The 27,369-nt window shown below is 41.8% G+C and overlaps 1 protein-coding gene across 8 annotated transcripts in view; it reads right to left on the reverse strand.

The window, feature by feature from the left end:
• IQUB (IQ motif and ubiquitin domain containing) overlaps nucleotides 1–27,369 on the reverse strand; it is a 49,423-nt gene that overhangs the window by 3,415 nt on the left and 18,639 nt on the right. For 7 of the 8 annotated variants that reach the window (XM_061640149.1, XM_061640152.1, XM_061640151.1 and 4 more), the window contains 4 exons: nucleotides 10,951–11,121; nucleotides 9,548–9,724; nucleotides 7,324–7,572; nucleotides 351–536 (listed from right to left, as the gene is read on the reverse strand). In XM_061640149.1, coding sequence (XP_061496133.1) covers nucleotides 351–536; nucleotides 7,324–7,572; nucleotides 9,548–9,724; nucleotides 10,951–11,121 — 783 coding nt within the window. The remainder of the gene's footprint in view (nucleotides 1–350; nucleotides 537–7,323; nucleotides 7,573–9,547; nucleotides 9,725–10,950; nucleotides 11,122–27,369) is intronic. The other variant, XM_061640155.1, reaches the window with a different exon arrangement.

Consider the following 27,369-nt stretch of genomic DNA (forward strand, 5'->3'; position numbering starts at 1 on the left):
ACACCCACCTACCTGTCTCTATCCTCCATCCAGTCAAGCAAGAGGTATCATCAGAATTCAAAGACACATTTTAGCCAGGCAAAAAATCTCCAGCAGGAGATTAAGCAAGACTGATGATGGTGTGGGTGGGAAGGGGATGTAGCCTGGGAATCTCAAGGGCAAGAAAGAGAGGCCTGGATGGCTGCATTTGGCCCCTGGGCCTGAGGTGCTCTATCCATGCATTCAAAGAAGCAGAAAGCCATCCAAACACTAGGCAATACGCCATTTCAATAGGCTGCAGAGGTGTAATGTGGGGCAGAATTTCCTCAATATATTTTGAATATTAACATTTCATTTCATCACATCTATACCTTTTCAAGATTTTTCAGGTTGAGGTGAGCCTCAGCCTCACTCCTTTTGATGAGAAGTGTGTTCCAGGGAGACCATTCATGATACTTATTCCACCTGACCATGACAAGATCATAGAGATCATCCCAGGCACTCAGAGCTGACTGAGAACCCCAGAAATTTTCAACCATATAACGAAGATCTTGCAGCTGCAAGATAAAGCAAGTTGACGGAGAAATAATAAGTAAAGCTTAAGTACAAAACCGCCATATAGTATTTATGCTATTCTTTGAATGATTATTATTATATACCAGGAGTAGCCAAAACTGTGTCCTCCAGATGTTAGAGGACTACGACTCCCACCATCTTTGACCCAAATGGCCAACAACATCTGGAGAACATATATGCCATCCACACGCTCTGACCTTTTATTTAGAGATTGAAATGCTAGTGAAGAACCGATTATATCTCCCTGCAGTGATAACACATGATTTGTTTAATTATGCCAAGACACATGTCCAAAATACATGTTTTTAAAAGCTGATGTTGGGATCTCTCTGCAGATGGGAATTCTGCATCCTCTCTTGGCAGCTTGTTTGACTATCAAATTGCTGTTAGAACATTTTCTTACTGTTTGCCCTATACCAAATCCTTGCTGTTGTTTTTAAAAATAATCTACATTGCCAAGCCTTCAAATATAGTATGTACATAGTTACGTTCAAAGTTACATTATATTGGTAAATGAAATAAATCAAGGTACTCTTTGCTTCAAAATTGTGGATAGGAAAAACCTCAATTCTCAGGTTGAAATTCACCTGAGGCTGCCAATGTTATAACTGAAACTGCACATTCATGCATTAAATTCAATTCAGTGTACACACAGCATGATTCTGGGAAGGCTCTGTCATAAATGTTTGGAAACTCACATAACTTAAAGGTAAATTAGGAATTGTTCATTGTTCACACAGCCATTTTATTTTTTATATTAATTAATTAATACAAATTAATATTAATTAATTAACAACATATATATACCACCTTTCCTCCAGGGAGCTCAAAGTGGTGTTCATAGCTCTCTCCTTCTCCATTTCATCCTCACAACAATGCAGTGTTGTTAGGCTGAGAGACAGTGATTGGCCTAAGGTTACCCAGTGAGCTTCGTGGCTGAGTGGGAATTCGAACCCTGGTCTCCCAGGTCACAGTCCAACACTCTAGCCATCACACCACCCTTTAAAATAGATTTTATTATTCATTTATTTATTGAAAATATTTCTATCCCACCCTTTCACCCCGCAGTGTGGCACTCAGGGCAACTCACAATGCAATTGTACACAGTCAGGTAGGCTAAAGAACGTGGATGGGAACTGGGGCTTTAATAAGTGGGTAGTGGCGAAAGGAATAGGGATGAAGGTGTGCTTGAGATGAAGCTTTGGGAGCAGGTAACCGGAGGGAGCTGCAAACGGGAGGGACCACCACACTAAAAGTTCGATTCCTATACTGTACGGGACCTCCTGATGAGATGGCATCTGCACAAGGCACCCACCTGCAGAGTGCAGTGATCGGTTGTGTATATAATAATAATAATAATAATAAATTTAATTTCTTCGTCGCCTATCTGGCCAATGGCCACTCTAGGCGACTTACAAAATTATTAAAATACAATTAATAAAATACAGTAATACAATAAAAACAATAGATCTACAACAACAATATTAAAACTGGGTAGGAGGCATTACAATTATATCGATTAACCCTCCCCGGACACCCCGAAGGCCTGCTGAAAAAGCCAGGTCTTTAAGGCTTTCCGAAATACATTTAGGGAAGAGGCATGCCAGAGATCTTGTGGGAGGGAGTTCCAAAGAGTGGGGGCCGCCACTGAGAATGCCCTCTCTCTTGTACCCGCCAATCTGGCTGTTTTTGTTGGCGGGATTGAGAGAAGGCCCTGTGTGGCCGATCTTGTCGGGCGGCATAATTGGTGGCGTTGAAGGCGCTCCGTGAGATAAACTGGGCCGAAACCGTATAGGGATTTAAAGGTCAATACCAACACCTTGAACTGGGCTCGGAAAACAACTGGAAGCCAGTGTAGGTCGAACAACACTGGTGTGATGTGATCTCGGCGGCGACTATTCGTAAGTAGTTGAGCCGCCGCATTTTGTATCAGTTGTAATTTCCAGACCGTTTTCAAGGGTAACCCCACGTACAGCGCATTACAGTAGTCCAAACGAGAGGTGATCAGGGCGTGTACCACCAGTGGGAGCTGATGAACAGGAAGGTAGGGTTGCAGCCTTCGTATGAGGTGTAGTTGGTACCAGGCTGCCCGGCTCACTGCCGAAATCTGAGCCTCCATGGACAGCCTGGAATCAAGCACAACCCCAAGGCTGCGGACCTGGTCCTTTAGGGGTAAACTCACCCCATTGAACTTCAGGTCAATGTCACCCAACCTTCTCTTGTCCCCCACAAGTAGTACCTCGGTTTTATCAGGGTTCAACTTCAGCTTGTCCCTTCCCATCCATCCACTCACGGATTCCAGGCACTTGGACAAGGTCTCCACAGCCAACTCTGGTGAAGATTTAAACGAGAGATAGAGCTGAGTGTCATCTGCATATTGATGACACTGCAGCCCAAATCTCCTGATGATTGCTCCCAGCGGCTTCATATAGATGTTAAATAGCATGGGAGAGAGGATAGAGCCCTGTGGCACACCACAATTGAGAGGCCAAGGGTCTGATACCTCCTCCCCCAACGCTACCTGTTGGTACCTGTCGGAGAGAAAGGAATGGAACCACTGTAATACAGTGCCTCCAATTCCCAATCCCTCCAGGCGAAGCAGAAGGATACTGTGGTCGACAGTATCAAAAGCCGCTGAGAGATCGAGGAGGACAAGAAAGGTGGATTCTCCCCTATCTAATGCCCTCCTCAAATCATCAACCAGAGCAACCAAGGCTGTTTCAGTTCCGTGACCAGTCCTGAAACCCGATTGGTATGGATCCAAATAATCCGTTTCATCCAAGTGTGCTGACAACTGGTTGGCCACCACTCGCTCAATGACCTTGCCCAGAAATGGCAGATTCGAAATTGGGCGGAAGTTATCTAACACTTGGGGATCCAAGGAGGGCTTCTTTAAGATGGGCTTTACAATTGCCTCCTTGAAGGCTGATGGCATCACACCCTCTTTCAAGGATGCGTTTACCACCGCTTTGATCCCCTCGCCCAATTTCTCTCTGCAGCTCACAAGGAGCCACGAAGGGCAAGGATCAGTAAGACAAGTGGTTGGCTTCACAGATGAAAGCACCTTGTCCACTTCCTCAGAAGGGAGAAGCCGAAACCGATCCCAATTTACCGGCTTGCAACTGGCCAATTCTGGTTCATCGACTGTATCCACGGCGCGCGGGATCGAGCTCCGTAAGTGTTCGATTTTATCAGCCAAGTGTTTTGCTAATAGGTCACAGGAGGCCTTTGACTGTTCCAAGGGTTCCTGAGCAACTGGACCAACCAGGCTTCGGACCACCTGGAACAGCCTCCTGGGACAACACTCCGCTGACGCAATAGAGGCAGCAAAGAAAGCATTCTTTCCTATCTTTATTGCCATTTGGTAGGCAGCTACTGCTGCTCTAACCTGTGTCCGGACATCTTCGGAGCGGGATTTCCGCCACCGGCGCTCTAGTCGTCTCACCTCCTGTCTCAAGCTACGCAACCGCGGTGTATACCATGGAGCTAGCTGAGTTCTATTCAGGAGGAGAGGACGTTTCGGAGCCACCTGGTCTAATGCCCTGATGATCCCCACATTCCACTCCTTCACCAGGGTTTCGACCGGGCGACCTTCAGCAGGTTCCAATTCCCCAAGCGCAGTCAGGAATCCATCCGGATCCATCAGGCGTCTGGGGCGGACCATTTTAGTAGGTCCTTCACCCCATATGAGGCAATCTTTTAGGTATCCTGGTCTGAAACTGTATTTCGCTTTGTACACCAGTACTAGGACCTTGAACCTATTCAAGGCTCTCTCCCTGCTGTCCTGTCAGCAGGTGAAGACTTTTCTGACAGGCTTTGGGGAACTGACTGTGAGGGCTACTAAATAGGGTGCTGTTTCGACTTATTTGGATTTTGTTTTGTTTAATCACTATGTTTTAAATAGTTTTAATGTTATAGTTAGTTTACAATTTATTATAATTTCTGCATGTTTTATTTATATGTTTTTAACTCTATTTGCTTTAATTTTTGTATGCTGCCTTGAGACCCAGTTCTGCGAAAAAGGCAGGATATAAATTATTATCATTACCATCATCAGTAACAATAACAATAACAGAACATAGCCTGGAAGCTAACTGGCAGCTGATAAGTTATTTCAGCAGCAATGGAACATGATATTCTGCCACAGTGAGTGGTTGAGCCGCTAGCTGCAGCTTCCAGGTCACCCTTTAGGGGGAGTCTCACATACAGCGAAATGCTGTAATTCAACGGGAAATTACCAGCACATGGATGATAGCGAGCCGGCTATCCCAGTGCAGAAATGGCTGTAGCTGTCTGGGTTGCTAGTGACAGAGATGGATCCAGAAGCACCCCCAGACTATGAACCTGCTCCTTCAGGGGGAGTATGACTCTGTCCAAAGCAGGCAACTGACCAATTATCCAGACTCTGGTACTGTTCACCCACAGCATCTCCATCTAGTCAGGATACAGACTCAGTCTGAAGTGTTTTTAAAACAGTGTTGTTGTTGTTCTTTTAAAAACAACAGTTATTATGTTTCTCAGCCAATTCACAATGCTGCCAATCTCCTAGATCTAAGATTTCAAAGGTAGCAGTGTCAGAATTACTTAACAAGCAATCCTCTTAGGACAATTTTGGAAAAGTATTTTTAGAATGTTGCAAAGTGTAGAACATCTTCAGGTATTTGATACAGGAGTGCAATCTGGGACTCTGCAACATGTTGGCAACACCTTTACATAACAGCCTCCGATTCCTATTCTTGCATCTTTTGCATCGTGAAAGAAACCAATTGATGTTTGAAAGTACACACTCAAAATCAAAGAACAGATGTGAGAAGATTCACACAAACTTTCCATTTTCTGAAAGTTAATGAAGCTCCAAGTGAAAGTTCAGAATAAGCTACAGATCTTTCAGACAATGATTCTATTAGAGAAATAAACCTGATATTTTATTTTCATTGATATATCTTTTACTTTGTTGGGATGGGACAGATGTCTAACAAAAACGAGGTTGTCTAATTTTGTCTATATATAGGGACATATTGTGTATTATAATAAAATAACACTAATATTAAAAAGTATAACTGAATAGGGGTATGCAAGGAGGGAGATCAATCAGCTATTTCATGCTTTCATTATTAAAATTTTCATTTATTTAATTACACATTCATTATAATTACATTTGTTGCATTACTGGTTCAGAAGTTTGTTCATTTAACCCCACTGGCTTTCATTTGCTACTGATTTCAGTGGGAGATCCCAGGCAGTCTTCTGTTGCCTATAATGTTGGTGTGTTGCCATCTTATTGATATGAAATTTTTGAGGCAGTCTATTACTCCAATGCAACAGAATACAAATTTCAGAGAGATTGGACATAGGGTCCCTGTTTTATAGGAACAACCTAAATGCTATTTAAACCAAACAGAACTACACAGTGGCACAGCAGAAAAGTAGTCAGGCAGGCAAATGGGCTTCACTCTTAAAAGCAGCAGAGTGTGGCATGGCAGAGGAAGTGAGCAGCTTGTCAGATCTGAGAGGCAGGTTTTGGTAGTAGGAGAGAAAGAACAACAAAGGCAAAATGAAGCATGTGTCACCCACTTTGATAGGCTCTCTCTGCCCTCGTTCACTGTCCACACTGATTGGGGGGGTTCTTCTGAGTGGTTGATGTGGACAGAATATCATACTGGATTGTTGGGGATTTTCTTGAAGATGTTGTTAATATGTTTTTGGTTAGGCAATGTTGATTGGGCAGCTTTCCAATCAATCAATTTTATTGCTCCCCTACCCAATAACCTTTCTATGATCTGTACCAGCTATTTCAGGAATCATGAAGCTTTCCTTTTTTAAAACCACTATACCGATGATGGTTTCTATTTTCAACACATTTTCCCAATTGGCAAAAAACTAACATAGGTTACCCAGCAAAACATGCAGCAGTTTGTAGCTCCATTTCTCACACTAACATGAGATTGTGCGTCTCTGTTCACAGAGCTCTTTGATCCAGCAGAGGCTTCTGTGAAGGGGTGGGGGGGACAACAAAGCAACTCCCCCTTCTCTCTGCAGCCCCCCCCCCAAATTTACTCCAGAGGATTGAGGGGCCCTTTAGATGAGAATGAAAGGTAGCACAGGGAGTTGCAAGAGAAAGGAAGAATTTATAAAAATTACTTCCCTTTCTGTTCTATTCAAGGAAGCCACCGCTGGGGCAAAGACCATCTGTAAATGAAGGGATACAACTGAATGCAATCCTATATTTGTAATTATTGTTTTAGGAAAATTAAGGCATGTATACACCACTGAACAATACAATTTTATATGCTGCTAAGGTATATTTCACATATACAATCACATAAGATTAGATTTGATAAGTATTACAGTCCCACCCCCCGACTCCAAAAAATGCCTCTAGAAACACACACACACACACAAAATCCTTAGGACTCAACATTTCCACAAATGTTACATCTCCATCTAGTCTAACTGGCTTTAGGCTTGGAGTCGGTAGCAGGTCCCTCATGTAGAAGCAGAGGTAAACCTGTATGTGAGGTAGTGACAGGAACTCTGTTGTCAACTGTGTACAAAAGGTCAGGAACAGCAAATGGCCCACCAGCTGGAATTTCTTTATATTGGTCAACTATCCCTGGCTCAAGGCAAGGAGATATATATATTAAAAAGTGTAATTTAAAAGCTTTTGTATTCTGCCACTATTAAAGCTGGCACAATACAAAATTCCATCCCATTTTGTGCTTTATAAAACGTAATCCTTAACATCACTATTTTCTGTCCTCAGCCTACCTGTATTACGAAAGCAATCTTAGCACCATCCTTATAATTCAGTTCAGATTCTCTGAGATTTCGGAGCATACGTTTGTATTTCAAAAAGGCTTCCCTCTGACGAGCCTCATTATCCAGCTTGCAGCACAGACGGCATCGGCCAACAGTGTGAGAAGTAGCAGATATGGCAAAATCAGTAGAAGGCAGGTATCTTTTGCAACCAAGGCAAAAGTAGATGTTGTGGTAAAGTCTAATTGGATCAGGTGGAACCTACAATGAAAACAGATGTGCTAGTGGATGATAAAATTATTTTCATATTCAGTCATTAGCCTGGCCCAGAGATCTGTTCCATCGTGTTGTTTGTCCTAAAGTAGTTGCTGAAAACTTTATGCTGAAAACTGTATGCACAATTGAATGCCTTTGAAACTGAATATATATCTACAGAACAATTCTGTTATAGCAAGGCATGCATCCTGTCAAATGCAATCTGTTCCTCTAGTATATACAGTAAATCTAGTGATTATTAACATATTTTTGATGTTTGATATGTGAGGATATGTTTAAAGGGCTAAATATTCTGTTAAATTATTTAAAAACACTTTAAGAATGAATCTATCAGTATGGACAACTATTGTATTTTTGAGATGATATTGACCCAAGATGGAAAGCAGAACATCTAATCCTTTAAGAAACTGTTGTTTGTTCATTTATTTTATTTTTATCACTTTATTCTCTTATTGTCAATCCAATATGCTATGCTAATTATGTAGAAAAATCTCATTTTAACTGCAGTAATGATTCTGAAGTAGCAGTAGTTGCACATTTTAGTTATGGACCTTCTCTTCGTTTGTTAATAAGTACAAGCATCCGTTTGAGAAAATATTTTTCATTTTCCAGTTTTATTTGGGTGTCCTTTCATTTTCAGTGCCCTTAACCTATTAGAGAACAGAGAGACTATAATACTACAAAGCTGCTAAACCCTTATTTTTCGCCCACCTCCCACTAGCATTCTGTTGCTCTGATAGAAAGGTTTAAAAAGTCTTTATTTAAAACAGCTTTAATACATGAAGTCTAGGTAGTTTTATTCTCAGATGGTTACACTGTTAGAACATTATTCTCAGAAGCTACATGTTCTTCATGTGATAGTGTAAAAAACAAGGAGTGCACATTCATTTTCAATGTGGCTTCATGTACCCAAATTTCTCTGACATTTTCAGTCCCAAATATGTAGCTTTGTCTGGCATACTAAGTAATTACTTTGGTTTGTCTGGTTGCCATTGATACTCCTTGAACTGCTTTAAGCTTTATTTCTGAAATTAGCATTCATACTAAGGTTTATCAGATCCAAGCATAACTATTCCTTTAGACTTGGCCTCCAGATACCACAACTCGGAAGCCAACAAAGTAGGGGAGAGATAAAGGTGTAACTAATACTCTATTCAACATTTCTCTGTTCCAGGCTAGCTGAAAAATCTGCCTACAATCTAAAACTAATCTGCTTGCATCAGTAGAAGGTTATTGGCTGTCGTGATTCTCCTGATTGATGTCATAACCACCAGAGAACTGTGGCATCGCCATCAAAACTACTATATACAAATGAGCACAAATTGAATCATTTCAACAAGACACCTTAGCCCTGTAAGGTATGGCAGTATTATTATAAGGCAGAAGGAAGACAGAGGCTGAGAAAATAGTGTCTTGTCTGAGGCAATTTAATGAGCTTGTGTCCAAAGCAAAATCTCAACTTGGACCTCCCAGCTCACATTCTTAGGCTGCAATCCAATACATGTCTACTGAGAAGCAAGCTCCGTTGGGTTCAGTGGGACTTACTCCGAGGTAAGTGTGTACTGGATTGCAGACTTAGCCACCGTTACCAGTTTGTTTTACTGCTTTCTACATTCTCCAGTATTACCTCTTCCTATTTACTAGGAGCTAGTCAGTCAGTCTCTTTTATCCTGCTTTAACAACTGATACCTGACTTTCATATGGCTTCATTCATATACATAGAATAGCCTTCTCTAAATGTCTCACTGACACCCCTGTTCCTTCCACATTTATATCATTAGAGAACTAGGAGCATTCTCCAGCAATATTAAGTGGAGAATATATTTATTCCTGTCTCTTTCTGCTCACCACCAACTCTACTGTCTCTGGTTAGACCATGGACTGTTCTGTGAGGAGTTTTACTTAGCAGCATATACTATTATCATAAACAAGCAGTAATTGTAACAGAAAAAGAAAATACCTTGAGATGTTTAGCAACCTCTGGGTTAAAAAGTGGTGTTTTAATATACTGAAAAAATAATGTACATATTCTTTGTCTGAGCCCTTGTAAGTTACATTCTTTTACTCCTCTCATCATGAGGTCTGCTTCTCTGTCAATCAATTCCACTATATCATGTGTGAGTTTACAATCATGTTCCTGCAAAGGCAAGCAAAACGTCTAAGACATGCACACATCATTTCTTATCCTGATTGCTTGCATAATTTCTTACGATTGCCAGTCAGTTATGATAGTATACATGCTCCAAGGCAGCTTAGAACTTAGCTCTTTGGGAAATGACTTTATAATGTGCTTCCATAAACGGCATACTGTCATGTATCTCCTACTCCATGGAGTGGTTGCAGTTGGTTCTCATTCAGGATATTTATTTATTTATTTATTTTATTTATTTATTTCATTTATATCCCGTCTTTCTTTTTCATGATAGAAACCCAAGGCAGCTTCCATATGGTTCCCACGAGGTCTCCCATCCAGGCACTGACCAGACCTGACCCTGCTTAGCTTCAGCAGGAAACTGGCCTTATGTGCCTTCAGACCATAGCCTGGGACCAGGCTATCAGAAACCACGGGCTTTCAGAAATGGGAATCATTTACTCATCCACTTGTTATTGTCTTTAAACTCCCGTCTGTCCAAACTAGATCAATTTTATGATATTTGTACAAATAAAAAGTGTTCATTGACTGGAGCAAATAGGAGCTCTTTTACCCAATGCAGTATCTGGGCCAAGGCAGCACAAACCAGATTGGGACTGCGGGGGGGGCAGGGGGGGCTAAAGGCCCCAACACCACACCAGGGTCCCTAAGTGGACTGGATAGACATGTGCAATTTACTTTTTAAAAGCCATTCAAGCAGTTGCTAATTGTGTGAATGGTGTATTGTATAGCTTGACATACTGAAATCAAAGGGGCTAACTTCCTGGTTATTTCAGACTGCTGTTGAGAAGCACAATCCACACCTACCTTCCCTGTGTGCCCTGAGAGAAGGCAGAAGCAAGGAAGCCATCAGCTCCTGAAGAGGGAATCAATGGCATGAGAGAACTGTTCGGGCAGCCTCACAGATTTGTGTAAATATTTTGAATTGTAAACTACACTGGGTTCCTTGGCAGAAAGACAACATATTAATGCAATAAATAAATCCTCCTATGCAGGTTTACTCAGAAGCCAGCCCCACTATCCAAGTGTGTTGAGGACTTCAGCTTGACGTTTCTTAACTAATGTAAAAAATCAATATATACCGGACATACTTATGTTGACACACAAATGCAGAGTCCCCTTCAGCCCTTTCAAAGAATCAGCATTTCCTGATGTACTACTGAGTGTGATTTCAGTAGGGTTTTTTTAAAAAAAGCATAAGAGAAAGCTACCTTCACTGTATGCTTCAGTGTTAGCAACACATCTAGCCGCTCATCTTGGGGAAGGTCTTTCATACTAATGCTGCGGTAGTTTTCAAGCAGTTCCCTGGCACGCAGTGTGAACTGTGTATCCATCTCTGTGATTTTGCCATCAAATGCTTTCCATTTTTTTGGTTCTGCACACTTGAGAAACATTTTGAATCACTGGGTTAGAATGAACAAAGGAATAAAGCACAATGCTGAAAATGTAACTAAAGGAAGCTCATAGATTCTACAAATTTGACAACTTTTAAGATATCTGAAGAACTATTGCTACTCCAAGAAACCTGTAACTATTTGAACCAAATGTTACTTTTGTCATTTTTTCTGTCAAATTTAGCAGATTTATTGTCAGATCAATGTCAAATTTGACACTACCAAATTGTTTCCTGATGAACATAAAACCAGAAAAATAAGAAATACAAAACAAAGGAAAAATGAGGCTACACATTCCATATACTTTATGTTCCTGGCTAATTTACTGGTTGTTCAGAATAAAAACCAGTATCATCTTTAGAATTACAGCTTAGCAAACTTTGCTAACTTTTGGAGATGAACAAATATAGAAATAATAAATAATTCAATTCAAAAATATTTATTATACTAGCCAAAGACCATGACAAATACATTAAAATGTGAAAACAAAATATAAAAACATAAAGTATGTAAAAATATACAAAGTTGTTGCGACCTGTAGTATAATTTTTTTTTCAAAATTAGCATCAGCGAGCTCAATTTAAAAATCTGAATTTCCCAGTTTGCCATTTTATCTAGTTCTTTCTTTCTGATCTTTTTCGCAGCAAGAGCAAAAAGAGCCACTTTGTATGTCACATGGCCGTTAGTATCGCTCAGGAGAAATTGCACTGATTCTACTAGAGCATTCCTACTTCCCTGAGACAACAGAGGTTTCAGGAATCTCTCTCTTGGGTGCCCATAGAGGGGGCACGTTAACATGTAAAGAACAATGTCCTCCACCTGAGCTTGGTCACAGATACGCAATCCATTTTCAAATGGCACCTTTTGGTAACATCCGTCTAATACTGCAGTTGGCATAATTTGGAAACATAATTCCATAAAAGCATTTCTTAGGGAGACTGGAATTAATTTTGTCAAGCAGCTGGCTCTAAAGTGTTCTGTTTTCACCAAAGCAAACCATGGAATCTGGAGGTCTTAATCAATTGTAAATCCCTTCTAGCATCTATCCAGAACAGCCAGTCCCTTAAGTGCCTCTTATCCATGCCCAGGAGAGAATTCGACTCAGGAAGATGGTAACTATATAAGAGCCTGTGGAACGTCAACTTCCAATTTTGGTTATCATTCATTTCCATGTAGAATAATGCTGGAAGGCATTCATTTAACAGAGTGACTATTCGTTTAAGTGACTTTAACTACACCCACTCCGCTCTTGTCTTTATTGATGGCCAACTAAATTCAGTTCTCAAAAAGGCTGCTGCAATTCCTGGTGGAAGAGAATATAGTTTTCGAAAAATATTAAACCCCCAAATTTCAGCACCATAAAGCATTTGTGTGACCACTTTGCTACCAATTTTTTTTAAGACAGGTTCAATCAACTGTCCTCCCTTGTTATAATAGAACTTCATTAATGCTCCTATCATTTATGTGAGGGACTCGCTGAAGATGATGCCCAAATATCTAAATTAACGGACTTACTCTATGACCTGTTGATCTAAAATCCATTTGTACTTTGGACTATGTTTACCAAAGACCATCGTTTTAGTCTTAGAGTAATTTATTGCTAAATGTTCACGTTTACAATAGGCACTAAATGCATCCAAAAGATTTTTAAGACCCAAGCGAGAGAGGGAGATGAGCACCAAATCATCCGCATACATTAGGATAAAAATCTTTCTATTCCTAATTGCTGGGGAGGGGGAGTCTACTCGGGCTAGCCAATGCACCAAATCAGTAATATAAATATTAATTTATTTCACGCCTCGTGTTGTTTGAAGGGCTTCTGCCTACTCTAACCCTCAATTCTGTGTTGCTATATAATTCTTGAATCAACTGTAAGAGTCTACGGTCAATATTAGAACTTTGTAATTTTTCCCATAGCCTGGGTCTATTTATAGAGTCAAAAGCAGTGGAAAGATTGATAAAAGCGGCGTAGAGATGAGCTTCATTCTTAATATATTTCTGTATGATGTAATTTAGGGTAAAGCATTGATCTATAGTGCTATACCCTCTCCTAAATCCTGCTTGTTCGTGGATAATTTGATTTTCTTGCAGCCAGTCTTATTAGTTTTTGAAGTAAATATCGGGCATAAAGCTTTGAAAGTATATCTAACAAGCTGATTGGCCGGTAATTTTGCGGGTCATTCCTGTCCCCTTTCTTGTAAATTGGGAATATTATACTTGTTTTCCACCTGGGAGGCATTTGTCCACTGCTGTTTATTGTGGTGAATAATCCAGCAAGAATAGGTGTCCACCAATCTGTATTTTCTTTGAAACGTTCTGGGGTAAGCATATCTTCTCCTGGTGCTTTCTTTGATTTCAAAGAAGAGATGAGAGTCTTTATCTCGCGAGTGGTAACTGGTAGCCACTCAGGTAGGTTGGTGAGATCGTTATGCACCTCTGTCTCTACCCTATTACTAGGCTGTCCTCCGAATATGTTGGAGAAGTGATTAATCCATGAGAAGGTACGGACTGCAGCCTCCAGATTAGACCTTGTTTCTTTTAGACCACGGGTGACCAGATCCCAGAATTTACCTTCATTCCATTCTGTTCCCGCTTGGCCCAGTTCCCGCCACTGGGTTTTTATATATAAAAACAGTACCTGGTGAATTTCGTTCCATCATACCGCTATTAAAGGCACAAGCCTTCTGTCAGGAAAAATGGTTGTGATCCTAATGAAAGGACCCCCCTAATAAGATAACAACAGAAATTAATGGAAAACAAATAACTGTAAGAACACAAGAGCAGACCTGCTGGATCAGGCCAAAGGCCCATCAAGTCCAGCGTTCTGTTCTCACAGTGGCAACCAGATGCCTATGACAAGCAGAACCCAAGTGCAACACTGCTCCCTCCCATCCACACCTCCCCAATGCAATTCCCAGCAAGTAGTCTACAGAGGCATACTGCCTGCAACAGTGAAGAGAAAAAGTTATCGTGGGCCTTATTCGCCACGAATGTATCCAATACCCTTTTAAAGCCATCCATGTTGATGGTCATCACTACCTCTTGTGGCAGCCTCAACTATGCACTTAAGACTTATGGCTCCTAAGTCTTCCAATATCAAGTTTCACTGGATGTATCTAAGTTCCAGTATTAAGCACTCTATGCACAATTTTAAACAGGTCTATCTTGCCTACCCTCAATCACTGTTTCTCTAAACTAAAAAGTCCAAAATGTTGTAAGCTTTCCTTAGAGGGGATTTGCTCCATCCCCTTGATCATTTTAGTTGCCATTTTTTGAACCTTTTTCCAGTTCTACAATATCCTTTGTGAGGATATTTCATTTTCAGTCAGAAGTTGGCACTTCGTGAATTTACTGCCTTCTTCTGTCACCAGGTAAACTTGAACCTTCCTGCTTTTCTGTCACTGTCCTGGCTTGAACTGTCCTACACGCAACATCATATTTGGTGTCAGGCCAGGAAAGGTGGGTACAATTAGGCCTCCAGTAAACTGTGGGAACAAAGCAATCTCTTCCTCACTCGTGTATATATATCTAACAGAACAGCAATCCTTTAAAAAGAAAAAGCTCCTTGTTTGTGTGACTAAATCCTCCTCAGTCCAGGGGTAGTTTTTACCTCCCAGCAAAGACAAAGGCTGGCATAAATAACTGAGCAAGGGTGGGTGGATATTAGGAGATTTCCAATCCTGGCTTGGGGCAATATTCTTTCTCTCTCCTTTCCCTGTCTACTCAAAAAGCTTCAACCAGTGCAGATTAGCCCAAGGACTTTCTGCTCATTCTCACATTTACAGGAACATAGAGAGCTGTCAGTCCATTGGTCGATCTAGTTCAGAATTATTTACACTGACTTGCAGTGGCTCTCCAGTGGGCAAGGGTGTTTCCCGTCCCTATCTGCAAACGCCAGGGATTGAACCTTTTCTGCATGCGAAAAGGTGGCTCTACCACTGAGCTATATCCACTGCCAAACCATCTCTCACTGGCCATCAGTTCTCCACCCCTCCCTCCATGACAATTCATGCCAATGTTTTAAAATAAATAAATGCTTTTTTTAAAAGGACCTCTAACAAAAAAATCTCCAATGCTGATTATGCCATGTGCCATTCAGAACACAAGATTCCGGGTTAAGCTCATTTCTGAACTCAAATGCTCAGCCAGTTTTCACAAATGTGTAGATTGTTAATCACTCATTTTTCAAGTTATGTAAGCACAAAAACAGATAAATAAAAGAAGATAGGAGTTCATAAATGAGAATCTGACAGATTCTTAGCCGGTTTAGTTCTATAATTAAAACGAGGGGCTGATAATTGGAACTGACGGATTGAAGCCAAAACTGATTTAAAAAATCTGACAGAAAACAGGTTTGTCTAAATAATGAAGTTCTAAATCTTTCAATTAGAGCTACCAAACTCCAACAAAATTGGAAAGAGAGGATTGTTGCTCTAGCATAACTAAAGGTTATTAATTTGTTTTCCCATGCATGCATGATAAAACAAATCCTTCACACAGAACTATTAAACTTACATTGTAAGCCTGTATTATAGCAAGTCAGTTTTTTGAAAAAGAAAAGAAAAAGCCAATGTTCAAAGATGGGTTTTCTATGAAGTCACAACCAGTTTTAACATATTCAGCTAAGACAGTGTTTTCTTCCTCTCATAAGTTAAGCTTTTTAAACAAATATTTAAAACATAACAGCTTGGCTCCAAAGAGATCACAGGGTGACAAGAAGATCTTGTAAGTTCTTGTGGCTTCCTTTATGGAATCAATCCATCTCTTGTTTGGTCTTCCTCTTTTTCCACTCACTTCCGTTTTCCCCAGCATTATTGTCTTTTCTAGTGAATCATGTCTTCTCATTATGTGCCCAAAGTATGATAACCTCAGTTTCATCATTTTAGCTTCTAGTGATAATTCTGGTTTAATTTGTTGTAACAACCAATTATTTGTCTTTTTCGTGGTCCATGGCATCCGCAAAGCTCTCCTCCAACACATTTCAAATGAGTTGATTTTTCCTCTTATCCACTTGTTTTACTGTCCAACTTTCACATCTATACATAGAGATCGGGAATACCATGGTCTGAATGATCCTGACTTTGGTGTTGAGTGACACATCTTTGCATTTGAGGATCTCTTCTAGTTCTCTCATAGCTCCACAGGATTCCTGAATGCCCTGGTGGAGTTCCCAGTAGATAGAGCAGGCGACCCTGTTGAAGCCCTTGTCACGCTGTGGAACAGCAAGGCGCATCGGGCTCTTGACACGGTTGCACACGAGCACCCTCTCCGGCATTGTGGAGCCCCACTTGCCCCTTGGTACACTAGTGAGCTAAGGGCAATGAAACAGCCTGGACAACGGCTAGAGCCGTGGTGAAAGACGTGCTGTGAAGCTGATCGGGCACGAGTAAAACATCATAACCGTGCCTATTGTGTGGAGGTGAGGGCAGCGAAGAAGGCCCACTTCTCTGCCTCCATCGCATTCTCAAATAGCTGTCCGGTGGAGTTTTTCCGTATTGTCAGGAGTCTGTTGACATCAACTCCAGGAAATGGAGGCCCACTGTGAATTGTTTGCAAAGCACTTTGAGGGTAAAGTTGCTCGCCTCCGTAGCAGTCTTGATGCCCCATCCACATCTACTGTAGTCCTCAATGAGGTGTCCAGTGCAACGTCTGCTGCAACTTCTTGGGAACGGTATCAGTTGATGTGGCTTGATGACATGGACAAGGTGCTTGCGATGATGTGGCCAGCAACGTGTCCTCTCAATCCTTGCCCTTCTTGGCTTATTAAAGCTTGCTGAGGGGGTTTGACCGAGTGGATCCAGGGTGTGGCCAATGCATCATTGCAGGAGGGAGTGGTTCCAACCACCTTGAAAGAGATGGTGATCCGACCACTCCTGAAAAATCCCACCCTGGACCCATTGGTTTGTGACAACTACCGACAGGTTGCAAATACCCCTTTTTAGGGAAGGTGATTGAGAGGGCTGCGGCGCAGCTATTGCAAGTACTCTTGGATGAAACAGATTATCTTGATCCATCCCAGTCTGGGTTCAGGTCTGGTTATGGGACTGAATCAGCCTTGGTCACCCTGATGGATGACCTTTATCGGGAGGACAGGGGGAGTGCGATCCTGTTACTCTTACTTGATCTCTCAGCGGCTTTTGATACCATTGACCATGGTATCCTTCTGGACCAACTTAGTGAGATGGGTATTGGAGACACTGTTACCTATCTCCAGGGTTGCTCTCAGAGAATAGCATTGGGTGACTGTCTTTTGGCCCCCTGGCAGTTGTGCTGTGGGGTGCCGCAGGGTACCATCTTGTCCCCCATGCTCTTTAACATCTAAATGAAGCCCTTGGGAGCAGTCATCAGGAGATTTGGGTTGAGGTGTCAGCAATATGCTGATAATACCCAGCTCTATTTTTCTGTAACATCTGAATCAGGAGAGGCTGTGCAAGCCCTGGACCGCTGCCTGCACTCGTCGGTGGGCTGGATGAGGGCCAATGAACTGAGTCTGAATCCTAGCAAAACAGAGGCACTGTGGGTTGGTGGTTCCTGAGTTGGAGTAATTGGTCAGTTGCCTGGTTTGGATGGAGTCTTACTCCCTCTGAAAGAGCAGGTCCATAGCCTGGAGGTGCTCCTGGATCCATCTTTGTTGCTAGAGGCCCAGATGACCTCAGTGGCTAGGAGTGCCTTTTACCAGCTTCAGCTGGTAAGACAGCTGCAGCCGTTTCTGGACTGGGATAGCCTGATCATTGTTATCCATGCACTGGTAACATCTAGGCTGGATTACTGTAATGCACTCTATGTGGGGTGCCCTTGAGGTTGGTCCGGAAGTTGCAGCTGGTGCAAAATGTGGTGGCGAGACTGCTCACTGGGGCAGGATATCACCAACATGTCATTCCACTGCTGAAAGAATTGCACTGGCAGCCCATTTGCTACCGGACCAAATTCAAGGTTCTGGTTTTGGTGTACAAAGCCCCATACAGCTCGGCACCAGGATACGTGAAATACCATCTTATCCCTTACATACTCAGTCCATCACTGCGCTCTGCAGGTGAGGGCCTCCTTCAGATACCATCTTATCAGGAGGTTCATTCTGTACAATATAGGAAATGGACCTTTAGTGTGGCAGCACCTACCCTGTGGAATTCCCTCCTCTTGAATATTAGGCAGGCTCCATCTCTGCTATCTTTTCGGACCCTTTTGAAGACATTCCTCTTTCAACAAGCCTTTTAAGTTGAGACCTATCCCAGTCTGCGCTTGTGTTAGAATTGCTTGTTAATATGTTTTTTAAATAATGTTTTTAACCCTTTTTAAAAGATGTTTTTAACATTTTTTTGTTTTAATGTATTTTAAGGTCTGTTTTTATGATGTTTTACAGTGTTTTTAGCGCTTCTGTTTGCCGCCCTGTGCTCCGCCCTGGGACGAAGGGCGGGATATAAATCAAATAAATAAATAAATAAATAGCTGCCCGCCCCAGTCCTAGCCTTCTGATTTCTTGACTATTGTCTCCATTTTGGTTAATGACTATGCCAAGATACTGATAATCCTTGATAAGTTCAATGTCCTCATTACCAACTTTGTTCTGTTGTCATTACTGTAGTATTCTTGACAATCAGCTGCAGTCCTGCTTTTGTGCTTTCCTGTTGAACTTTCATCAGCATTCGTTTCAAATCATTACTGGTTTCTGCTAGTAGCATGGTATCGTTTGCATATCTTAAATTATTGATATTTCTCCCTCCAATTTTCATACCTCCCTCATCTTGGTCCAATCCCACTGTCCGTATGAAATGTTCTGCATATAGATTAAACAAACAGGGTGATAAAATACTCCTGTCTCACACCCTTTCCAACTGGGAACCAATCGGTTTCTCCATATTCTGTCCTTCCAGTAGCCTCTTGTCCAGAGCAGAGGCTGCACATCAGAACAATCAGATGCTGTGGCACCCACATTTCTTTTAAAGCATTCCATAGTTTCTTGTGATCTGCACAATCAAAGGCTTTGCTGTAATCTATAAACACAGGATGATTTTCTTCTGAAATTCCTTGGTCCATTCCATTATCCATTGTATGTTTGCAGTATGATCTCTGGTGCCTCTTCCCTTTCTAAATCCAGCTTGGACATCTGGCATTTCTCATTCCATATATGATAGGAGTTTTTGTTGTAGGATCTTGAGCATTACTTTATTTGTATGGGATATTAAGGCAATAGTTCGATAATTACTGCATTCCCTGGGATTCCCTTTCTTCGGAATTGGGATGTATATTGAACGATTCCAATCTGTGAGCCATTGTTTAGTTTTCCATATCTGTTGACAAATTTTTGTTCAAATTTGGACAGATTCCGTCTCAGTAACTGGTAGCAATTCTACTGGTATGCCATCTATTCCTGGTGATTTGTTTCTTCCAAGTATATTAAATGCTGCTTTCACCTCACATTCTAAAATGTCTGGTTCTTCTTCCTATGGTTCCTCCGTGAATGAACCTGTCATCCTTGCATCTCTTTTATATAATTCTTCAGTGTATTGCTTCCATCTTCCTTTTATTTTATATCTGTCAGTCAGTGTGTTCCCCCATTGATTATTCAACATCCCTACTCTTGGTTTAAATTTCCCCTTCATTTCTCTAATCTTTTGGAATAGGGCTCTTGTTCTACCTTTTTTATTATCCTCTTCTATTTCTGTACAATATTATTGTAGTTGTCCTTAGGTACTAGTGGCTGTATTATTGTATTTAGAGCTCTAACTGTATTTCTCTCTCCTTTTGCTTTTGGTTTCCTTCTACCTTCAACCATTTTAAGAGTTTCATCAGTCATCCACTGAGGTCTTTCTTTTTAATTAGAGGTATTGTCTTTTTGCTTTCTTCCCTGATAATGTCTCTATCTTCACTCCATAGTTTTTCTGGTTGTCTATCAGCTAGATTTAAAACCTCAAACCTGTTTCTTATTTGATCTTTAATTTTTTCTGGGATGTTATTTAAACTGTATTTTGCCATTATGATTGCTTTGTTCTTTTTCTTGAGTGTTACTCTGATTTTCAATATGACAGTTCATGATCTGTACTGCAGTCTGCTCCTGCTCTTGTTTTCGCAGAAAGTATAGAACTTCTCCAACTTCTGCTTCCAATTACAGTGCCATGAAAACATATTTGCCCCCTGTCGGATTTTCTGCGTTGTTGCATATTTTTGGCACTGAATGTTGTCAGATCTTGAACCAAAACCTAATATTCGATAAAAGGGAAGCTGAGTGAACAACACAAAATTTTGATACTTATTTTATTTATTTACTGAAGAAAATTAAGCAACACCCTATGACCCCGTGAAAAAGTAATTGCCCCCTTAGACTTGAAACCTAGTTATGCCACCTTTAGCAGCAATTACTGCAACCCAACACTTCCTGTAGTTCCTGATCAGTCTCTCACAGTGCTGTGGTGGACTTTTACTCCTCCATGCAGAACTACTTTAACTCAGTGACATTTGTGGGTTTTCAAGCATGAACTACTCCTGTCAGGTCCTGCCACAACATCTCAATGGGGTCTAGGTCTGGACTTTGACTAGGCCATTCCAAAACTGATGTAGACTTGCTTGTGTGTTTCGGATCATTGTCTTGCTGCATGACCCAACTGCGCTTCAGCATCAGCTGACAGACAGATGGCCTGACATTTGCCTGTAGAATTCTCTGAGACAAAACAGAATTCATGGTTCCTTCAATGATGGCAAGTTGTCCAGGTCCTGATGCAGCAAAGCATCCCCAAAGCATGACTGCCACCACCAAACCTGACTGTTGCTATGAGGTTCTTCATGTGAAATGCAGTGTTTGGTTTTCGCCAGACATAACGGGGCCCATGTCACCCAAAAAGTTCCATCTTTGACTCAACTGTCCATAGAATATTGTTCCAGAACTCCTGAGGATCATCCAGATGCTTTTTGGCAAACTCTAGACAAGCATTCATGTGCTTCTTAGTGAGCAGTGGTTTCCACCTTGCTACTCTGCCACGAATCCCATATTTGCACAGTGTGTTTCTGATGGTGGAGTCATGAACACTGACCTTGGCTGAGGCGAGAGGCCTGCAGATCCCTGGAAGTTGTTCTTGGGTCCTTTGTGACTTCCTGGATGATTTTATGCATTGCTCTTGGAAGGACTTTGGCAGTACAGGCACTCCTGGGAAGATTCACTACTGTTCCAAACCTTCTCCATTTGGTCAATATGGCTCTGACTGCGGTTCGGTGGAGCCCCAGAGCCTTTGAAATGGCTTTGTAACCCTTTCCAGACTGATATGCATCAACAACTTTCTGGAGATGTTCAGGAATTTCTTTTGATCGTGGCATGATGTGTCTTTGGAACTTGTGTGCTGGCAACTTCAATCTGGTGGGGCTGGCCCAAAACAGGCCTGATTGCTTACCAAGGTATTCAAACGTCTGGCCCTAATAGTCCCTTTCATTGGGTTGAGTTCATAGGAGGACAATTACTTTTTCACATAGGGGCAATGGGTGTTGCCTAACTTTCTTTAATAAATAAATGAAATAAGTATCAAAATTTTGTGTTGTTAGTTCACTCAGCTTCCCTTTTGTTTAATATTAGGTTTTGGTTCAAGATCTGGCAACATTCAGTGCCAAAAATCTGCAACGATGCAGAAAATCAGACAGGGAGCAAATCCTTTTTCATGGCACTGTATATAATCAATTTGATTCCTATACTGCCCATTTGGTGATGTCCACGTGTACCGTCGTCTTTTTCAGTTCTTTGGATAGAAGCTACTATTCACTGTAGGTTCGGTTAAATTTGCGTAGAAACCTTGTGATGTAAACATTTTAATTTATATAGTAAAAAAATCTATAATAAAGGCCCTCAACTCTATAGTGCAAAAATGTACTGTATAAGACTCTTTATATATTAATATTATATATATTTAAATTGTACATCACATTTTCACAAGTTATGACGATTTCCTTAATGAAATGTGTTAATTCCCCCAAAGAAATTAATGTTCCCCCAGTAAGAATGCCTTTTATCCATACCCAAATTATGTATGGGGGGCCTCTTTTTATATGCTCAGAACTGGTGCAAGAAATTGTGGATCTCCAGTTTTCTTTTGCCCTCTTCTGCCTTTTAGTTTGCTGGCTGCAACATGGAAATTACAACAATCCTGTTATCAAAATTGCTTCAGAAAGCAGGTCTATTGTAAACTGCATTCGGTTGCCAGCACATGAAAGCAGAACAGAGAACTGTTGGGGGAGGGAGGCTGGAATCCAACACATGCTGGGAAAGACAGAAGGGGATGCAATGAAGAATTACAAAGAATAAAGACAAGGATAGAAGAAAACAGCAAAACATCATTCCTTGAGTAAATATTGGGTGCTATTAGCACAGTTGACCATTTGTACAGGCAGCTGAAAATCCTATTTGGGGATCTGGATGTGGTTGGCCACTGTAAGAACAGGATGCTGGACTAGATGGGCCATTGGCCTGATCTATCAGGTTCTTCTTATGGCCAAGTTCTCAATTTTGTATCAAGCCTGCCAAAGAAGACCTGTTCCCCTACTACTTCCCCAAAGCGCTGCATTTCTAGGGTACATGTCCTAGCGCAGCCATCAGGACTCTCTCTATAGTCATAGAGAGGGAGAAGTACATGGATGGGGAATTTCTGTTTATTAAACTAGAAGGAAGTAGGCAGTGTACCATCTTTTTTGTTGTCCAATGGCAGCCAAGAGCTGATTTTTAAAACGGTAAATGCTACCAGCAGCAGGGAATTGGGTCAGTTCCATGGTACTGGGGGTGTGCCTGTATGTTTCATCCCACAGAAACAGCAGCTTTGGGAGACAAAAAATGGAGGGGGGGAGAGAAAACAGCAGGGAAGAGGCACTCTGTCCAGACTCCTATGGCTCCTATTATTTTAAACTGTGGAAGAGCTATCATTATGGATCTTGTGAATCACATCTAGCTTGGGCCTGGGCCCAAGATCTTGGGTTCATGTGCCCACCTTTTTCTTCATAGGAATAGACTGGAATCAGCAAAAATTTACAAACTGAGGCATGCATGTCTGCAATACTACTCCTTCCATCCATTCACATGTATCTACATCACTTCTATTTGTAGGAAGGGTGGATTATAAAAACTATGAAATATTTAAGTAAGTTATGCTAGGATTGTAAAACCTTTGAGTTCAGTGAAAAGGCACTGAAGTTAATGCATGCACCAAAATGCATGGAAACTAAATTACACTGTGCATCTTAACCTCTACATCACATCTGCAGTATATGCATTTTGCCTATGTTCATGTTTGATCCTGGGACATAGACACATTGCATACATCTCTCAAGGTAGCCTCTTTGATAACTAAAGCCCAAGTTGTGCTCAGAGGAGACACTTGATTCAGAGGATAAAAAAAAGTCAGGATTCTTTTAGCAGATTTTATTTCTACACTGAAATAGAAAATGGACACTTAAAAGCAAGGTTCCCAATCAAGTACCTATTTCATTATGGAGAAGATCAACAAAATTATTAAACCAGTATCACCCACGTAATTCTCTTGCTTAAGCCAAGAGTTACTGCTAACTATAGTACCAAGCAGAACTTGAGAGAAAACAGTGGAGACACTTATCTCTTATTTCTCTCAGGCATGCAAAATTAGAGTCTATTATTATTATTACTGTAATATTATTATTATTATTATATTCCGCCCCTCCTCCCAACAGGAGCCCAGGGCAGCAAACAAAAGCACTAAAAACACTTTAAAACATCATAGACTTTAAAATACATCAGAACAAAACATTTTTTAAAAGATTTCAAGACATCTTAAAAAAGGTTTAAAAACATATTAAAAAGCAGTTCCAACACAGACACAGACTGGGATAAGGTTTCAACTTAAAAGACTTGTTGAAAGAGGAAGGTCTTCAATAGGCGCCGAAAAGATAACAGAGATGGCTCCTGTCTACTGTTTAAGGGGAGGGAATTCCACAGGGTAGGTGCCGCTACGACTAAAGGTCTGTTACCTATGTTGTGCGGAACAGACCTCCTGATAAGATGGCATCCGCAGGAGGCCCTCATCTGCAGAGCGCAGTGATCGACTGGGTATATAAGGTATGATGGTATTTCAGGTATCCTGGTCCCAAGCTGCATAGGGCTTTGTACACCAAAACCAGAACCTTGAACTAGCAAATGGGCTGCCAGTATTTATTTATTTATTATATTTATTAATTCAACTTATATACCGCCCGACTAGCAATAGCTCTCTGGGTGGTGAACATCAAAAAAATACAATAAAATTACACAATATCATAAAACAGAGTATATAAAAACTGTACAAACTGAAATCCGATTACAACAATTTAAAATTAAATTAATTTAAATTAAAATGCCTCAGAGAAGAGGAAGGTTTTGACTTGGTGCCGAAAAGATGATAGTGTCGGCGCCAAGCGCACCTCCTCGGAGAGACTATTCCATAGTTCGGGGGCCACCACTGAGAAGGTGAGAATTCTTTCAGCAGCTGAGTGACATGTTGGTGATACCCTGCCCCAGCGAGCAGTCTCACCACCGCATTTTGCACCAGCTGCAGCTTCCGGACCAACCTCAAGGACACCCTACATAGAGTGCATTACAATAATTGAGCCTAGAGGTTACCAGTGTGTGGACAACAGTGGTCAGGCTATCCCAGTCTAGAAACGGCCACAGCTGTCTTACCAGCCAAAGCTAGTAAAAAGCACTCCTAGCCACTGAGGTCACCTTGGCCTCTAGCGACAAAGATGGATCCAGGAGCACCTCCAGATTATGGACCTGCTCTTTCAGAGGGAGTAAGACTCCATCCAAAGCAGGCAACTGACCAACTTGGGAACCACCAACCCACAGTGCCTCTGTTTTGCTAGGATTCAGACTCAGTTCATTGGCCCTCATCCAGCCCACCGACGAGTGCAGGCAGCGGTCCAGGGCTTGCACGGCCTCTCCTGATTCAGATGTTACAGAGAAATAGAGCTGGGTATTATCAGCATATTGCTGACACCTCACCACAAATCTCCTGATGACTGCTCCCAAGGGCTTCATATAGATGTTAAAGAGCATGGGGGACAAGATGGTACCCTGCGGCACCCCACAGCACAACTGCCAGGGGGCCGAAAGACAGTCACCCAATGCTATTCTCTGAAAACGACCTTGGAGATAGGATCAGAAGCACTCTAAAACAGTTCCTCCAATACCCATCTCACCAAGTCGGTCCAGAAGGATACCATGGTCCATGGGATCAAAAGCCGCTGAGAGATCAAGTAAGAGTAACAGGATCGCACTCCCCCTGTCCTCCTCCCGATAAAGGTCATCTAGCAGGGCGACCAAGGCTGATTCAGTCCCATAACCAGGCCTGAATCCAGACTGGAATGGATCAAGATAATCTGTTTCATCCAAGAGTACTTGCAATTGCTGCACCACAACCCTCTCAATCACCTTCCCTAAGAAGGGGATATTTGCAACCCGTCGGTAATTGTCACATACAAATGGGTCCAGGGTGGGCTTTTTCAGGAGTGGTCAGATCACCGCCTCTTTTAGGGCGGCTGGAACCACTCCCTCCCGCAATGATCCGTTGACCACACCCTGGATCCACTTGGATAAGCTTTAATAAGCCAAGAAGGGCAAGGGTCGAGAGGACATGTTGAACTTTGCCCTTTCCCCCCAACTAGGGAGCTGCGCATCCCTCCCCCTCCTTCATATTCCCCATTTCCAAAATCCATTTCCTCTGTCTGCTTCTTTTATTCCTGTCTTGGGATGCAGTCCTATAACCAATTACATAACTAAGGAAATGTCCCACTGAACTCACTTCTAAATAAACATGTATAAGATCAGGCTGCAGACTTTAAGCCTTGTTAATGAGCTAGTTAGTCCCTATTCCTCTTGAAGTAGGTTGGACCATCAGCCAGAACCATGTGGAAGTGCCAGATGCATGAATCACCATCTTGGTATGGGGAACGTACATGCACCCACTGTGATTCATGTGATTGTACATGAGGCCCTTTTTTGAGCAGCAACAATGGTGCAAATCGTACAAGTCATATGCTGTCCTACCTGAAGCCAAGGAACGCAGTCTCACGTGGTTCTGTGAGTTTTTCTCTTTTTATTAAAAGTAATAGATATATCAAAAGCTTATCTTCTAAGCATATTTTTTGCAGTTCTCAGATGTTGACCCAGCAACGAACCTTTCCCCCGAGTCCACTTAAGTAGGCTTGGCTTTCCTGCATAAACGATGGGTCCTCCTTAACTCCATCTATTGAACTTTGAGCCTCTGAAGCCTCTGAGCGCGAGGCAATGGGGGCTGGCTCTCAGCCTCCCCCGCTGACTGGTGGGGGCTAACTGTCTGCTCAAGCGCGGGAAGCTGGGGGCACTGAGCTGGGGAACACCAGGTTGACAAGGCGGTGCCTCAGGTGTGGGCAAAGCGGAGCGTGTCTAATGCAGCGGTCTCTGACAGCTCATGTTGCACTCCAGCAGGGAAGCCAGGGGACTGGGTGCACTGTGAACTCTCCTCGCTGCTCAACGCCTCCCTCAAGCTCGTTGCCCCAGTCCTCAAAGTCGGTATCACCCTCGTCAATGCCTCTCTCTCAACCTGGGTCACAACATATGCCCACCCTCCACATTCAGCCACAGCCTCCATGATCATCTGTCCAGGTTTCTGAACTGCCAATGACCACATGCGCTTCTGATGGAGCAGAGAACAAAACAGTTAAATAAATGAGTTATTACTATTACTACTACTACTACTATTACTAATAATAATAATACTGAGCTGCTCCATATGCCCAATACTCTCCTTCATATTCCTCTTTGATAGTAATTTTCTTATCCAGCCATTTCCTGAACCATCATACTTTCAACAATTTCTAACATTAAAGGCAAGTTATGAAATATTGCTGTATATGTTGAAATTTCAAAGCTTCCAAGTTGATTTCTACTGTAGTGGCTGCTAGTGACATCTGGAGGTGGGTAAGTAAACTTGACATATTTTATTCAAGTTTTTTAAAAATCCCATTCTGACATACAGTAAATTGGTCAACTTTGCTAATCAACTGCACTATTCTTGGGATTATCTGATTTTATTCTAAAGCAGGGATGAATTAGAAGTTTCCTACTACTAAAGTCCCATACTTACTATCACTATGACTAAAACCTATAGTAAAGAATTCACTGTAACAAGTCTCCTGGTTCACAACAGAGAGTACAAATTAAAACACTCGTATGTGTAGACCAAACAGCATATTTTGAATGATACAGCTCTTCTTTGAAGA

The sequence above is a fragment of the Rhineura floridana genome, chromosome 8 (assembly GCF_030035675.1).
Source record: "Rhineura floridana isolate rRhiFlo1 chromosome 8, rRhiFlo1.hap2, whole genome shotgun sequence".
Classification (NCBI taxonomy): domain Eukaryota; kingdom Metazoa; phylum Chordata; class Lepidosauria; order Squamata; family Rhineuridae; genus Rhineura; species Rhineura floridana.